The 17,500-nt window shown below is 35.3% G+C and overlaps 2 protein-coding genes across 2 annotated transcripts; both read left to right on the forward strand.

Annotated features, from left to right (window-relative positions):
- The first annotated feature begins 4,739 nt into the window (after nucleotides 1-4,739).
- On the forward strand, nucleotides 4,740-6,990 carry LOC137659208 (uncharacterized protein MCAP_0864-like). Its single transcript, XM_068394253.1, has 2 exons — nucleotides 4,740-5,509; nucleotides 5,757-6,990. Exons 1-2 carry the CDS (start codon nucleotides 4,740-4,742, stop codon nucleotides 6,988-6,990), a joined length of 2,004 nt encoding a protein of 667 aa, XP_068250354.1.
- An 18-nt stretch (nucleotides 6,991-7,008) lies between these two features.
- On the forward strand, nucleotides 7,009-7,965 carry LOC137659209 (uncharacterized protein PF3D7_1120000-like). The gene is made up of 2 exons (XM_068394254.1): nucleotides 7,009-7,314; nucleotides 7,498-7,965. The coding sequence occupies exons 1-2, from the start codon at nucleotides 7,009-7,011 to the stop codon at nucleotides 7,963-7,965; spliced, it is 774 nt and encodes a 257-aa protein (XP_068250355.1).
- Nucleotides 7,966-17,500: the final 9,535 nt, after the last annotated feature.

The following is a 17,500-nucleotide window of genomic DNA, read 5'->3' on the forward strand; positions in this document are numbered from 1 at the left end:
TTTATATAATTTTGATAATTAGAATTTTATTTCATTTTGATTATCGAAGTTTTATATAATTTGATAATCTGAATTTTATATCCTTTTGATAATCGGAATTTTATATCATTTTGATAATCGCAATTTTATATCATTTTGATAATCGTAATTTTATATAATCGGACACACTATTCTATCTTATTTCTCCTCCTCTTATTTTTTTAAAGTTTTTATAGTTTATGCGTAAAATATTTATTTTAATGTTGTTACTGTTCTTAAAATATTCTATTTTTCCTTTTCTCCTTTTTTCACTTGGCTATATTCCCTGTTGGGGTCCTTGGGCTTATAGCATCCTGCTTTTCCAACTAGGATTGTAGCTTAGCAAGTAAGAAGAAGAAGAAGAAGAAGAAGAAGAAGAAGAAGAAGAAGAAGAAGAAGAAGAAGAAGAAGAAGAAGAAGAAGAAGAAGAAGAAATATATATATATATATATATATATATATATATATATATATATATATATATATATATATATATATATATATATAAGAAGAAGAAGAAGAAGAAGAAGAAGAAGTAGTAGTAGTAGTAGTAGTAGTAGTAGTAGTAGTAGTAGTAGTAGTAGTAGTTACGATTTCATTTTCGTCAGCATTACAAAGAAAATAATTTTTGACATTTCTTAACAAATGCCAAGAATTGGATGGATAAATTCAATCATGTATACAGTTATACAGTCAACAAATTGAAGCAATTGTATCGTAAGAGACTAATGTATTTGATTGTATTAAAGTGAAAATTGCCTACAACAAAAATTCACTAAATCAATAATTGAAAAGTAATTTTGTTGATAATGTATAAGAGTTAATAGAATTTTATAATTGCCACCTAATTTTTATATAATTACTATTACTGTGATGGGTTAAAATAACACTTGATTTACTGTTAAACTGACTGAAGCATTGCAAAATTGCAACACCGTGAAATTGCTTTGACAAAGAAGTTCAATCATGCACCAGAGCTCTGAAAATAGATGTTCCACATTCACTGATTCGCATGCAACAACAACAACAACGACAACAACAACAACAGCAATTTGGTTTTCGTAAAGGCCTTGGAGCATGTGATGCCCTTCTTACAATCTCCAGTGCTGTATAGAAAGCCCTTGATTGTGGGCAGGAAGTTCGTATGATTGGCCTTGATTTTAGTGCTGCCTTTGAGCGTGTTAATCATGAGGCCCTTGTTTTCAAGCTCAAACAGTTGGGAGTGGGTGGGTCGTTTTTAGCATCATTATTGAATTTTTAAGTAATAGATCGCAAAGAGTTGTTGTTGATGGGCACCATAGTGAGTATAGGAATGTGATATCTGGTGTTCCTCAGGGTAGTGTTCTTGGCCCATTACTTTTCATACTATATACACATGACATGTGGTTTAGTCTAGAAAACAAGCTTGTTGCATATGCAGATGATGCTACTCTCTTTGCATCAATTCCATCTCCTGAATGTAGATCTGGGGTTGGTGAATCCCTTTATAGAGATCTAGCTAAAATTGGTGGCTGGTGCAAATTATGGGGTATGAAGTTGAATCCTAAAATAACTCAAAGTATGATTGTAAGTAGGTCAAGGGCCGTGGCTCCTCAACATCTAGATCTCAGCATTGATAATGTTTCTTTAACTTAGTATGACTCTTAAAATTTTAGGTGTGATTCTTGACATCAAATTTACTTTTGAGAAACACATTAGGTCTGTGTCTTCTTCAATTGCACAAAAAATCTGCTTATTAAGAAACTCTTTCAAGATTTTCAGTGATCAATCTATTCTGAAGTGTTTTAATTCTTTCATTTCACCTGGTTTCGAGTATTGTTCTCCTGTCTGGTGTTCGGCTGCTGATTCCCATCTTAATTTGTTGGGCAGGAACTTACAGTCTAATAAATTTCTTATTCCTGATCTCTCTCTCTCTCTCTCTCTCTCTCTCTCTCTCTCTCTCTCTCTCTCTCTCTCTCTCTCTCTACGAAAATGTCTTAATTAGTTATCAGAAGTGTAAAATACTTTTACAATACATCCACAATTCTCTTTTATTTCATATACTTCCATCAAAGGTCTCTCTCTCTCTCTCTTTCTCTCTCTCTCTTTCTCTCTCTCTCTCTCTCTCTCTCTCTCTCTCTCTCTCTCTCTCTCTCTCTCTCTCTCTCTCTCTCTCTCTCTCTCTCTCTCAGCTGCTTTTTGTAAGACCTTTTCCCTTCCACTCCCTTACATAAAGCTCTCACACATCTATGCCAGCCTTCAAAACAGAATGAAAACAATACCCAGAGAGAGAGAGAGAGAGAGAGAGAGAGAGAGAGAGAGAGAGAGAGAGAGAGAGAGAGAGAGATGTTACCCAATATCTCGTTAGAGGGAATTCATCTGTGACTGAAGGAGAGATGCAATAGAGCTTGCAATGAACTCGGTCTGTTTGTTCCCTCGCATCTCCTTTTCGTCTCTGTCGTTTGTCGTCTCGGTTGTAATTATTTATTTATGTGTTATTATGAAATACACATTAAAATCTTAGTTTATAACATATATACATCATAGTATATTTACGTAAATAATTTTTCATTTTACATATAGTGTATTTACAATTGAAGAAACTATAGTCAATTTTGTTTAATGAGGCGCATTTGCACCGACTCGCAAGGATGCCCTTTTAGCTCAGAAAGGTTTCCCGGTCATTGATTGGTTGGAGGAAACAATTCTAACCAATCAGCTTCTAGGAAACTTTTCCGAGCTAAAAGGGCATCCCCTGCGAGTCAGTGCAAATGCGCCTCATTAGAAAAAAATTGACTATATATATATATGTATATATATATATATATATATATATATATATATATATATATATATATATGTATATATATATATATGTATATATATATATATATATGTATATATATATATATGTATATATATATATATATTATACTCCTCCTAATATCTGGATTCTCTCTACCTCGAGATCAGAGAACCAAGGGGGAATCGACTCAAAGATAATAACTTCTGGTCTGCCGGGGAATCGAACCCCTGCCCGAGAAACTGAGATGACAGTGGCTAGATGGTTTGTCACTGTCACCTCAGTTTCTCTGGCCCGGGTTCGATTCCCCGGCCGACCAGAAACCATTAACTCTGAGTTGATTCCCCCTTGGGTCTCTTATCTCGAGGTAGAGAGAATCCAGATATTAGGAGGAGTATAATATATGGATTTTATATATATAAATACATATATATATATATATATATATATATATATATATATATATATATATACTGTATATATATGTATATGTTTATATATACACACACACACACACATATATATATATATATATATATATATATATATATATATGTATATATATACATATATATATATATATATATATATATATATATATATATATATATATATATATCTTCTAGAAAGCGGCTTTCGGTATAACACATGATCTAGAGATAACGTAGTGATATAAGATTAGGTCTATTCCATAGATTCCGTTTTATAGGCCTAGTTTTGTAGAATTTCTTTTTGTAGTCTAACCATGGTGATCGCTATTTGCTATAATGATAGAATGTAGAGGAATGATAATAGTTTAGATAAACTGAAAATCGGATTTTAGGCCTATTTAGGTATGTTATTTTACTTAAAGAAAAAAAAAAGATTATTTCAATGACGTATAGAATTGGAAGACAGCTTCTCCCCGGTCAAACTGAGATCTATTCCGGAAGGCTAAAACTACTGACAGATCTTTGATCAGAAAGCATCTATAACATTTACAACGCTTACAGTAGGCTTAAATCACTGTCAGATCTTTTCACATATTGCTGTGAAAATGAGGAGGAAGATTTTGTCCATTTTAGGACTATAGGAAAGAATGAATTAATTGAGCTTCAACAAACCTATGAAGAAGATCTAAAGAAATAATAGAATCCTTTTTATTCAGTGAAACAAATTTACGAAAAGAAAAAAAAAATATCAAAACTGATGTGGAGGAAAAGACAAATCAGTATAAGAGGAAGATAAACTATTCATGAATTGTCTCTTTTGATGTTGTTACTGTTTTTGAGATATTTTATTGATTGTTAATTATTTCTCATATCGTTTATCTATTTCCTTATTCCTTTCCTCACTGGGCTATATTTCCCTGTTGGTGCCCTTGGGCTTATAGCATTTTGCTTTTCCAATTAGTGCTGTAGCTTAGCTAAGAAGAAGAAGGAGGAGGAGGAGGAGGAGGAGGAGGAGGAGGAATAATAATCATCATCTTCGATACAATATAGGAGCCCGGAACCCTCGGAGACTTTCATATACCTGAAGAAATTTTGGAATCACCAACTCCATCGCCAGATTTCCCGAACGTTTCTCTCCTCTCCATTCAGAAGACGGTGTTAAATAATGATAATAATAATAATAATTTTCGAAGCAATATAGGAACCCGGAGCCATCCGGAGAATTGGCGTTTCCGAAAGGTCGCCAGGAATTTGAAAGTCTCCGGAGGGCTCCGGGGTACTATATTGCATCGAAGATTATTATTATTATTATTATTATTATTATTATTATTTAACGCCGTCTTCTGAATAGAAAGGAGAGAAATGTCCGAGAAATCTGTCGATAGAGTTGGCGATTCCAAATTGTCCCCAGGAATTTGAAAGTCTCCAGAGAGATCATACAGCGGCAACAATCGTTTTTTTTTTTCAAACTAATGCTGATACAGGCCCCAGTATCTGTGTTATTGAATATGACTTACAAAGTAAACAAAGTGATTTCACTGTTTATGGATATCATCGGGACCCTTAAAGGAAAATTGAACTGGCCTCAAATAGCAGATTCGGCCCTTCTAGAGCAGAATCTCGATTGCGAGGATATGACGTTAGAACTTCAGCGACAGCTGCGAGTTCTTCAGGAGTCGCAGGTCTTCAAATGGTTTTCATGGCTACTCCCAGAGGCGCTGTGCTTTGAAGACTGCCCAGCAGTCGCCTCTCAGGATGGATTCCTCGGCAGGTGGCTGCGGCGCTGTCCTTGGGTTGGGAGCTTGTGGAAAGCCCGCGAGGAACTACAGCGGTGCGAACTTGGATTGCGTCAGATGGAGAGAGAAGCTTTAAGATTCAAAGATGAATTGAAATCAACGTGGTTCGTTGGCAAGCTTCTCCCGGAATTTGACTTTGGACAAAGGATGGCAGAATCCCTTTCTATTGGAAATAGGAACTGCTACATCGGCATGGCTGCTGCTTCCGTCATACTGGGCGGAATTATGCTTGCCAGGAGGAGGAGGAGGATGGCTGAAGAAGATGTGGACAGCAACTCTTTTGAAGAATATGTTCCAGAAATGGAGCACTTAGGCGAAGATCTGTTGGACGGAAATGAACTGGAAATGAAAACCGGTCAGACTACTCTCTTGCAAAATCTCGAGGATGAGAATGATGAGTTACAAGGACAAATTAAAGAAATGGGAAGAATAGTAGAAATGAACAAAAAACTGCAAAATGAAAAAGATAAGCTGGAATCAGAGTGCGTCGGAAAAGACCTCCAGAGGAAGGAACATGAAAATTTGCTGGAAATTCTCAGGAAAGAGAATGCAGTAATGAAGAAAGAACAAATTCAAAACAGAGAACAAGTCAACGAATTGAAAAATGAGGTAGGCGAATTGAAGGCAGAAAAACAGAAGATGGAATCTGAATGTGTCGAAAAAGTCCTTCAGATGAAAGAACATGAAAATTTGTTTGAAATTCTCAAAAAAGAAAATGCAGAATTGAAGAAACACCAAACTGAAAAGACAACAAGTCAACGAATTGAAAAATGAGGTAGGTGAATTGAAGGCAGAAATACAGAAGATGGAATCTGCATGTGTCGAAAAAGTCTTTCAGATGAAAGAAGATGATAATTTGTTTGAAATTCTCAAAAAAGAGAATGCAGAATTGAAGAAACACCAAACTGGAGAGAAACAACAATTAAAGAAATTGAAAAAGGAGGTAGGTGAATTGAAGGCAGAAAAACAGAAGATGGAATCTGAATGTGTCGAAAAAGTCCTTCAGATGAAAGAACATGAAAATTTGTTTGAGATTCTCAACAAAGAGAATGCAGAATTGAAGAAACACCAAACTGAAAAGACACAACATTTAAAGGAATTGAAAAATGAGGTAGGTGAATTGAAGGCAGAAAAAGAGAAGATGGGATCTGAATGTGTCGAAAAAGTCCTTCAGATGAAAGAACATGAAAATTTGTTTGAAATTCTCAACAAAGAGAATGCAGAATTGAAGAAACACCAAACTGAAAAGACACAACAATTAAAGAAATTGAAAAAGGAGGTAGGTGAATTGAAGGCAGAAAAACAGAAGATGGAATCTGAATGTGTCGAAAAAGCCCTTCAGATGAAAGAACATGAAAATTTGTTTGTAATTCTCAAAGAAGAGAATGCAGAATTGAAGAAACACCAAACTGAAAAGACACAACAATTAAAGAAATTGAAAAAGGAGGTAGGTGAATTGAAGGCAGAAAAACAGAAGATGGAATCTGAATGTGTCGAAAAAGCCCTTCAGATGAAAGAACATGAAAATTTGTTTGTAATTCTCAAAAAAGAGAATGCAGAATTGAAGAAACACCAAACTGAAAAGACACAACAATTAAAGAAATTGAAAAAGGAGGTAGGTGAATTGAAGGCAGAAAAACAGAAGATGGAATCTGAATGTGTCGAAAAAGTCCTTCAGATGAAAGAACATGAAAATTTGTTTGAAATTGTCAAAAAAGAGAATGCAGAATTGAAGAAATACCAAACTGAAAAGACACAACAATTAAAGCAATTGAAAAATGAGGTAGGTGAATTGAAGGCAGAAAAACAGAAGATGGAATCTGAATGTGTCGAAAAAGTCCTTCAGATGAAAGAACATGAAAATTTGTTTGAAATTCTCAACAAAGAGAATGCAGAATTGAAGAAACACCAAACTGAAAAGACACAACAATTAAAGGAATTGGAAAATGAGGTAGGTGAATAGAAGGCAGAAAAACAGAAGATGGAATCTGAATGTGTCGAAAATTTCCTTCAGATGAAAGAACATGAAAATTTGTTTGTAATTCTCAAGAAAGAGAATGCAGAATTGAAGAAACACCAAACTGAAAAGACACAACAATTAAAGAAATTGAAAAATGAGGTAGGTGAATTGAAGGCAGAAAAACAGAAGATGGAATCTGAATGTGTCGAAAAAGTCCTTCAGATGAAAGAACATGAAAATTTGTTTGTAATTCTCAAAAAAGAGAATGCAGAATTGAAGAAACACCAAACTGAAAAGACACAACAATTAAAGGAATTGAAAAAGGAGGTAGGTGAATTGAAGGCAGGAAAACAGAAGATGGAATCTGAATGTGTCGGAAAAGACCTCCAGAGGAAGGAACATGAAAATTTGCTGGAAATTCTCTGGAAAGAGAATGCAGAAATGAAGAAAGAACAAATTCAAAACAGAGAACAAGTCAACGAATTGAAAAATGAGGTAGGTGAATTGAAGGCAGAAAAAGATGAACTGGAATCTGAGTTCGTCGGAAAAGACCTCCAGAGGAAGAAGCTGGAAAATTTACTGGCATGTCTCAGAAACGAAAATGAGAAAGGGAAGAAAAATCAAATTAAGAAAACAGTAAACCTAAATAAATTGAAAAATGAAGTGGGTAAATTAAAGGCAGAACAGACAAAATTGGAATCTGAATGTGTCCAAAAAGAGCTTCAGAAGAAGAAACTGGAAAATTTGCTGGAAAGTCTGAGAAAGGAAAAACAAAGTGGAAATAAATGGAAACGGGAATTTGAAGAACTGAAAGAAGAAAAGGAGAAACTTGAAGCAAATTTGGTGCAAGATTATGAAAAACTAGAATTTGTCTGCAAAATAAAAGACCTCGAAATAATGGAACAAAAAATGATTGCTGAAAAGTTTGAAAGTGAAAATAAAGAAATTAAAAAGGCGCAAAGGGAGAACACGGAATAACTGAATAAATTGAAAAGTGAACTTTGTGAACTTAAGGCAGAAAAGAAGCTAAAAGCTGAGAAGGAGGAAGTTCGTAAAACCGAGAATAAAGATGAACATAAGAGGAAAAGCTTATTAATGGCTGGATCAAGTGCGCAGATGAATAATAGGCCCAAAGAGGCTGTAGATATCTTCACCCAAGCCTTGGCGGTGGAGACTGACAACGATGAAGGAACGGCTCTTCTGCATGTCCTTCGAGCTGAAGCGAACGCAGCCACTGAGAAGCCTCCTTATATGGATATTGTATTAGACTACTCCATGGCCATCGAGAAAGGATGTGAAGGATGGAAAGCGTACATGTTACGAGGGCGGTACCTCGTCAAACTCGGCATTTTCGACGCGGCCCTGAAGGACTTCGAAACGGTGTAAGTGAAGAAAAATGAGAAATTTTAAAAAATCGTTGAAGATACTAAGGCACTGCAGAAGGAATGGGAAGACAAAGGACACTATGAGATCCTGGGTTTAGAAAAGACAGCCACGAAGGCAGAGGTTATAAAATCCTTCAGGGACCTGTCTATGGTGTTCCACCCAGACAGACATCGGGACAAACCCGAATTCCTACAGGCGGCATTCGAGGAGAAGTACAAAAAGGTGGTCAACGCGAAACTGATTCTGGTGGACGAAAGGAACCGAAGAGATTATGACGAAGAGCTACGCCATCAGGAGGAATATGAACACTGGGAGAAGAGTGGCGGCCAGTGGAATCGTCTGGAGCCAGGGCAGTGGAACCACGGGCGGCAGTACCATCAAGGACGCCTCGGATGGGAAGAGCATAGGCAGTACAATCAAGGACCAAGAAAGGAGCAACATCGTCAAGGGAACAACCACCGATATTATTATTAAGGATATCGGAATGAGTAAAGGAACGATCATTGCAGTTTAGTGCAGTGAGCATGAAAAAAAAATGAAAATGAAAAAAACAATAAAAACTAAAAAATCCCAAAAATATTTTAAACCAAAAAATCCAAAAAAAAAAAATAAATATATATATATATATATATATATATATATATATATATATATATATATATATATATATATATATATATATATATATATATTATATATATATATATATATATATATATATATATATATATATATATATATATATATATATATATATATATAGTGGAAACATATTTTTAGGATAAGTTTCAGTTGAATTTTTCAGTTTAGTGCTGTGAACCGAAAAAAAAAATGTGTAGTGGAAACTATTTTTAGAATAAGTTTCAGTTGAGTTTTAGTTTAGTTTAGTTTTTAGTTTTAGTTTAATTTTGTAAGGAAATAAGTTTCCCTGTAATAGCTATTGAGAGACGGACAGTCAATGCCATGTGGAGTTTGGCCTTCCACACCAAATGGAATAATCTGCAAGATGGACTCAGTAGAGGGAAGAAGTACTACTTGTTTTGGATTGCACTGTTCCTTGATAAAGATTCACCTGTACTGTTTCTTTATCAGGTGGACAGATGCAGAAAAAACAAGTATGACCTCTTTTAGTACGCTGTGTCCCCTCAAAAAGATTCCATTATCCTGGAATAGTGGATCAGGAAAATGTTTAGTGCCGTGAACAGGAAAAAAATAGGAAATTGCAGTTTAGTGCAGTGAACATAGAAAAAATGAATCTCCAAAAATGATTAAAGAATTGAAAAATGAAAAAAAAAATATAAAACAAAAAAAGCCCCGCCCCCCCCCCCCCCCGAAAAAAAAACACATATATAGTGGAAAAGTGTTTTAGGATAAGTTTCAGTTAAATTTTCCAGTGTAGTGCTGTGAACATAGAAAAAAAAATTGAAAAAAAAAATGTGTAGTGGAAAATATTTTTAGAATAAGTTTCATTTGAGTTTTAGCTTTGTTTAGTTTTAGTTTAGTTTTTAGTTTTAGTTTTTTGTTTGGTAAGGAAATAAGTTCTCCTGTAATAGCTATTGAGAAACGGACAGTCAATGCCAAGTGGAGTCCGGCCTTCCAGATGTAAATGGAACAATCTACAAGATGGATTCAGCAGAGGGAAGAAGTCCCACTTGTTTTGGAATGCACTGTTCCTTGATAAAGGTTCACTTGTACTTTTTCTTTATCAGGTGAACAGATGCAGAAAAAAACAAGTCAGACTTCTTTTAGTATGCTGTGTCCCTTCAAGAATATTCTATTCTTCTAGAATAGTATATCAAGAATATGTTTAGCGCTGTGAACATATGAAAAAATAAAAAATCCAAAAAATAAGGTGGATTCCAGCCCTCCAGATGTAAATGGAATAATCTCCAAGATGGATTCAGCAGAGGGAAGAAGTCCCACTTGTTTTGGAATGTACTGTTCCTTGATAAAGATTCACTTGTACTGTTTCCTTATCAGGTGGACAGATGCCTAAGAAACAAGTCAGACTTCTTTTAGTAAGCAATGTGAATCCAAAAAAGAATATAAATAAACCAAATAAAATATGGAGTCCGGTCATCCAGATGTAAATGGAATAATCTACAAGATGAATTCAGCAGAGGGAAGAAGTCACACTTGTTTTGGAATGCATTGTTCCTTGATAAAGATTCACTTGTACTGTTTCTTTATCAGGTGGACAGATGCAGGAGAAACAAGCCTGACTTCCTTTAGTATTCTGTGTCCCTTCAAGAATATGCAATTCTCCTGGAATAGTAGATCAAGAATATGTTTAGCGCTGTGAACATATGAAAAAATAAAACATAAAAAAATAAGGTGGATTCCAGCCCTCCAGATGTAAATGGAATAATCTGAAAGATGGACTCAGCAGAGGGAAGAAGTCCCACTTGTTTTGGAATGCACTGTTCCTTGATAAAGATTCACTTGTACTGTTTCTTTATCAGGTGAACAGATGCAGAAAAAACAAGTCAGACTTCTTTTAGTAAGCAATGTGAATCCAAAAAAGAATATAAATAAACCAAATAAAACATGGAGTCCGGCCATCCAGATGTAAATGGAATAATCTACAAGATGGATTCAGCAGAGGGAAGAAGTCCCACTTGTTTTGGATTGCACTGTTTCTTGATAAAGATTCACTTGTACTGTTTCTATATCAGGTGGAGAGATGCAGAAAAAACAAGTCAGACTTCTTTTAGTATTCTGTGTCCCTTCAAGAATATTCAATTCTCCTGGAATAATAGATCAAGAATATGTTTAGCGCTGTGAACATATGAAAAAATAAAACATAAAAAAATAAGGTGGATTCCAGCCCTCCAGATGTAAATGGAATAATCTACAAGATGGATTCAGCAGAGGGAAGAAGTCCCACTTGTTTTGGAATGCACTGTTCCTTGATAAAGATTCACTTGTACTGTTTCTTTATCAGGTGAACAGATGCAGAAAAAACAAGTCAGACTTCTTTTAGTACGCTGTGTTCCTTCAAGAATATTCTATTCTTCTAGAATAATAGATGAAGAATATGTTTAGCGCTGTGAACAGGAAAAAAATAGGAAATGGCAGTTTAGTGAAGTGAACAAAAAAAGATGAATCTCCAAAAATGATTAAAAATTGAAAAACGAAATAAAAAAAATATAAAACAAAAAATCCCCCCCAAAAATAAAAGATAACAAAAAAATAAAAAAATAAAAACATATATACGGGAAAGTTTTTTAGAATAATTCCCAGTTAAATTTTCCAGTGTAGTGCTGTGAACATAGAAAAAAATAAAAATCCCCCCCCCCCAAAAAAAAATAAAACCAAAAAAAAAGATTAAAAAAAAATAAATATGTATTGTGGAAAATATTTTTAGAATAAGTTTCAGTTGAGTTTTAGCTTTGTTTAGTTTTAGTTTAGTTTTTATTTTTAGTTTTTAGTTTGGTAAGGAAATAAGTTCTCGGGAAATAGCTAGCGAGAAACGAACAGTCAATGCCAAGTGGAGTCCGGCCTTCCAGATGTAAATGGAACAATCTACAAGATGGATTCAGCAGAGGGAAGAAGTCCCACTTGTTTTGGATTGCACTGTTCCTTGATAAAGATTCACTTATACTGTTTCTTTATCAGGTTGACAGATGCCTAAAAAACAAGTCAGACTTCTTTTAGTATGCTGTGTCCCTTCAAGAATATTCAATTATTCTGGAATAGTAGATCAAGAATATGTTTAGTGCTGTGAACATATGAAAAAAATAAAAAATCCAAAAAATAAGGTGGATTCCAGCCCTCCAGATGTAAATGGAATAATCTACAAGATGGATTCAGCAGAGGGAAGAAGTCACACTTGTTTTGGATTGCACTGTTCCTTGATAAAGATTCACTTATACTGTTTCTTTATCAGGTTGACAGATGCCTAAAAAACAAGTCAGACTTCTTTTAGTATGCTGTGTCCCTTCAAGAATATTCAATTATTCTGGAATAGTAGATCAAGAATATGTTTAGTGCTGTGAACATATGAAAAAAATAAAAAATCCAAAAAATAAGGTGGATTCCAGCCCTCCAGATGTAAATGGAATAATCTGCAAGATGGATTCAGCAGAGGGAAGAAGTCCCACATGTTTTGGAATGCACTGTTCCTTGATAATGATTCACCTGTACTGTTTCTTTATCAGGTGGACAGATGCCTAAGAAACAAGTCAGACTTCTTTTAGTACGCTATGTCCCCTCAAGAAGATTCCATTATCCTGGAATAGTGGATCAGGAAAATGTTTAGTTCTGTGAACAAGAAAAAAATTGGAAATTGCAGTTTACTGCAGGAACATAAAAAAAAATGAAAAAAAAAAAAGAAAAAAAAAAAAAAAAAACATATATTTTTAGTATAAGTTTCAGTTAAATTTTCCAGTGTCAGTGATAGTGCTGTGAACATAGAAAAAAAAATTAAAATTAAAAAATCCCCCCAAAAATATAAAAATAAAAAATCCAAAAAAAAAAAAAAAATGTATAGTGGAAAATATTTTTAGAATAAGTTTCAGTTGAGTTTTAGCTTTGTTTAGTTTTAGTTTAGCTTTTAGTTTTAGTTTTCAGTTTGGTAAGGAAATAAGTTCTCCTGTAATAGCTATTGAGAAACGGACAGTCAATGCTAAGTGGAGTCCGGCCTTCCAGACGTAAATGGAATAATCTACAAGGTGGATTCAGCAGAGGGAAGAAATAACACTTGTTTTGGATTGCACTGTTCCTTGATAAAGATTCACTTGTACTGTTTCTTTATCAGGTGGACAGATGCAGAAAAAACAAGTCAGACTTCTTTTAGTATGCTGTGTCCCTTCAAGAATATTCAATTCTTCTGGAATAGTAGATCAAGAATATGTTTAGCGCTGTGAACATATGAAAAAATGAAAAATCCAGAAAATGAGTTGGATTCCAGCCCTCCAGATGTAAATGGAATAATCTGCAAGATGGACTCAGCAGAGGGAAGAAGTCCCACTTGCTTTGGAATGCACTGTTCCTTGATAAAGATTCACCTGTACTGTTTCTTTATCAGGTGGACAGATGCCTAAGTAACAAGTCAGACTTCTTTTAGTACGCTGTGTCCCCTCAAGAAGAATTCATTATCCTGGAATAGTGGATCAGGAAAATGTTTAGTGCTGTGAACAATAAAAAAAAATAGGAAATTGCAGTTTAGTGTAGTGAACATAGAAAAAATGAATCTCCAAAAATGATTAAAAAAATATATATATATATAAAACAAAAACTCCCCCCCCCCCAAAAAAAACATATACAGTGAAAAAGTTTTTTAGTATAATCTCCAGTTGAATATTCCAGTGTAGTGCTGTTAACATAGAAAAAAAGATAAAAAAAAATAAAAAAAAGTAAAAAAAAATGTAGTGGAAAATATTTTTAAAATAAGTTTCAGTTGAGTTTTAGCTTCCTCTAGTTTTAGTTTAGTTTTTAGTTTTAGATTTTAGTTTGGTAAGGAAATAAGTTCTGTAATAGCTATTGAGAAACGGACAGTCAATGCCAAATGGAGTCCGGCCTTCCAGACGCAAAGGAAATAATCTACAAGGTGGATTCAGCGAAGGGAAGAATTCCCACTTGTTTTGGAATGCACTGTTCCTTGATAAAGATTCACTTGTACTGTTTCTTTATCAGGTGGACAGATGCAGAAAAAACAAGTCAGACTTCTTTTAGTATGCTGTGTCCCTTCAAGAATATTCAATTCTTCTGGAATAGTAGAGCAAGAATATGTTTAGCGCTGTGAACATATGAAAAAATGAAAAATCCAGAAAATGAGTTGGATTCCAGCCCTCCAGATGTAAATGGAATAATCTGCAAGATGGACTCAGCAGAGGGAAGAAGTCCCACTTGCTTTGGAATGCACTGTTCCTTGATAAAGATTCACTTGTACTGTTTCTTTATCAGGTGGACAGATGCCTAAGAAACAAGTCAGACTTCTTTTAGTAAGCAATGTAAAATCAAAAGAAAAATATATATATAATAAACAGAATAAAATATGGAGTTCGGCCTTCCAGACACAAAGGAAATAATCTACAAGGTGGATTCAGCAGAGGGAAGAAGTCACACTTGTTTTGGATTGCATTGTTCCTTGATAAAGATTCACTTGTACTGTTTCTTTATCAGGTGTACAGATGCAAAAAAAAAAAAAAACAAGTCAGACTTCTTATAGTAAGCAATGTGAAATCCCAAAAAGAATATAAATAAACCAAATAAAATATGGAGTCCGGCCATCCAGATGTAAATGGAATGATCTACAAGGTGACTACAGCAGAAGGAAGAAGTGACACTTGTTTTGGATTGCACTGTTCCTTGATAAAGATTCACTTGTACTATTTCTTTATCAGGTGGACAGATGCAGAAAAAACAAGTCAGACTTCTTTTAGTATGCTGTCTCCCTTCAAGAATATTCAATTCTTCTGGAATAGTAGATCAAGAATATGTTCAGCGCTATGAACATATGAAAAAATAAAAAATCCAAAAAATGAGTTGGATTCCAGCCCTCCAGATGTAAATGGAATAATCTGCAAGATGGGCTCAGCAGAGGGAAGAAGTCCCACTTGTTTTGAAATGCACTGTTCCTTGATAAAGATTCACCTGTACTGTTTCTTTATCAGGTGGACAGATGCCTAAGAAACAAGTCAGACTTCTTTTAGTAAGCAATGTAAAATCCCCCCAAAAATATAAATAAACCAAATAAAATATGGAGTCCGGCCTTCCAGACCAAATGGAATAATCTACAAGGTGGATTCAGCAGAGGGAAGAAGTCACACTTGTTTTGGATTGCATTGTTCCTTGATAAAGATTCACTTGTACTGTTTCTTTATCAGGTGTACAGATGCAAAAAAAAAAAAACAAGTCAGACTTCTTATAGTAAGCAATGTGAAATCCCAAAAAGAATATAAATAAACCAAATAAAATATGGAGTCCGGCCATCCAGATGTAAATGGAATGATCTACAAGGTGACTACAGCAGAAGGAAGAAGTGACACTTGTTTTGGATTGCACTTTTCCTTTATAAAGATTCATTTATACTGTTTCTTTATCAGGTGAACAGATGCAGAAAAAACAAGTCAGACTTCTTTTAGTATGCTGTCTCCCTTCAAGAATATTCAATTCTTCTGGAATAGTAGATGAAGAATATGTTTAGCGCTGTGAACTTATGAAAAAATAAAAAATCCAAAAAATAAGGTGGATTCCAGCCCTCCAGATGTAAATGGAAATAATCCGCAAGATGGACTCAGCAGAGGGAAGAAGTCTCACTTGTTTTGGAATGCAGTGTTCCTTGATAAAAATTCACTTGTACTGTTTCTTTATCAGGTGGACAGATGCATAAAAAACAAGTCAGACTTCTTTTAGTAAGCAATGTAAAATCCAAAAAAAAAAAAAAAAATAAATAAACCAAATAAAATATGGAGTCCGGCTATCCAGATGTAAATGGAATAATCTACAAGATGGATTCAGCAGAGGGAAGAAGTCCCACTTGTTTTGGATTGCACTATTCCTTGATAAAGATTCACTTGTTCTGTTTCTTTATCAGGTGGACATATGCCTAAGAAACAAGTCAGACTTCTTTTAGTCAGGGAATGCAAAATCCAAAAAAAAAAATTAATATAATAAACCGAATAAAATATGGAGTCCGGCCTTCCAGACGCAAAGGAAATAATCTACAAGATGGACTTAGCAGAGGGAAGAAGTCACACTTGTTTTGGAATGCACTGTTCCTTGATAAACATTCACTTGTACTGTTTCTTTATCAGGTGGATAGATGCCTAAGAAACTAGTCTGACTTCCTAAAGTATGCTCTGTCCCCACAAGAAGATTCCATTATCCTGGTATAGTGGATCAGGAATGTGTTTATTGCTGTGAACATATGAAAAAATATAAAATCCAAAAAAATAAGGTGGATTCCAGCCTTCCAGATGCAAATGGAATAATCTACAAGATGGACTTAGCAGAGGAGAGAAGTCACACTTGTTTTGGATTGCACTGTTCCTTGACAAAGATTCACTTGTACTGTTTCTTTGTCAGGTGGGCAGATGCAGAAGAAACAAGTCTTACTTATAAAATTCTGTGTCCCTTCAAGAAGATTCCATTGTACTGGTATAGTTGAACAGGAATATGTTCACTGCTCTGAACATAGGAAAAAATAGAAAATCCAAAAAAAAATAAGGTGGATTACAGCAGATGTAAAGCAAATAGTTTACAAGGTGGGCTTCATTTGTTCTTTTCGTTGTAGGTATTCCTAAACATAGACGTGAACACTCCCTCAAAATCCCATCGGCAATCCTAGCAGTGATAAACCCAGCCACTGAGGGGGGGCAGGCGAGCCTCAACTTGATGCCGGTCCCAAGCCCGGGTAAATGGGGAGGGTTGGCGGCAGGATAGGCATCTGGCCATGAAAAATTAGCCAAAACAACCTTGGTCATTGAGTATAATCAGAATGAAATTAATGCTAGGGCATTCCCCTTAGGCGACACGTTGGGACCTCGCCTGATCCCTCCGAAAAATCGGGGGAGGTCCCAGCATGTCGCCTAAGTGAAGATTAACCGGTGATGAAGTGTGGGACAGAGGTAGAGGGAGGAAGCTGACCATAAACATCGACCTCACATAGAAGTGGGAGAAGATGTAGACAAAGAAGAAAAAGAAGAAGAATCCAAGCAGCGATGATAAAGCGGAAACCTGCGCTTAAATTAGGGTACACACACAAAGGCTCTATGTGACTTCTTGCATCGGGAAGTAGTCACTGCACCTTTGTGTGTGTCTACCCTACTTCAAGCGCAGGTTTCCGCTTTATTATAAAAAGAGGAAACCTGCGCTTAAAGTAGGGTAGACACACACAAAGGCTCTGTGTGACTTCTTGCAGAGGGTAAGAAGTCACACTGCGCCTTTGTGTGTGTCTACCCTACTTTAAGCACAGGTTTTCGCTTTATTATATCAAGTGGAAACCTACGCTTAGAATAGGGTAGACACAAACAAAGGCCCTGTGTGACTTCTTGCAGAGGGAAGAAGTCACACTGCACCTTTTTGTGTGTCTACCCTACTTTAAGCGCAGGTTTCCGCTTTGTTATATAAAGCAGAAACCTGCGCTTAAAGTAGGATAGACGCACACAAAGCCTTTGTGTGA

Source organism: Palaemon carinicauda, chromosome 19, assembly GCF_036898095.1.
Source record: "Palaemon carinicauda isolate YSFRI2023 chromosome 19, ASM3689809v2, whole genome shotgun sequence".
Lineage (NCBI taxonomy): Eukaryota > Metazoa > Arthropoda > Malacostraca > Decapoda > Palaemonidae > Palaemon > Palaemon carinicauda.

Coding starts and splice junctions, on each gene's coding strand:
- LOC137659208 (XM_068394253.1), top strand. CDS start 4,740: ATGACTTACAAAGTAAACAAAGTGATTTCACTGTTTATGGATATCATC. Junction 5,510..5,756: donor AAAGATAAGCTGGAATCAGA/GTGCGTCGGAAA, acceptor GCAGAATTGAAG/AAACACCAAACTGAAAAGAC.
- LOC137659209 (XM_068394254.1), top strand. CDS start 7,009: ATGGAATCTGAATGTGTCGAAAATTTCCTTCAGATGAAAGAACATGAA. Junction 7,315..7,497: donor TAAAGGAATTGAAAAAGGAG/GTAGGTGAATTG, acceptor GGTGAATTGAAG/GCAGAAAAAGATGAACTGGA.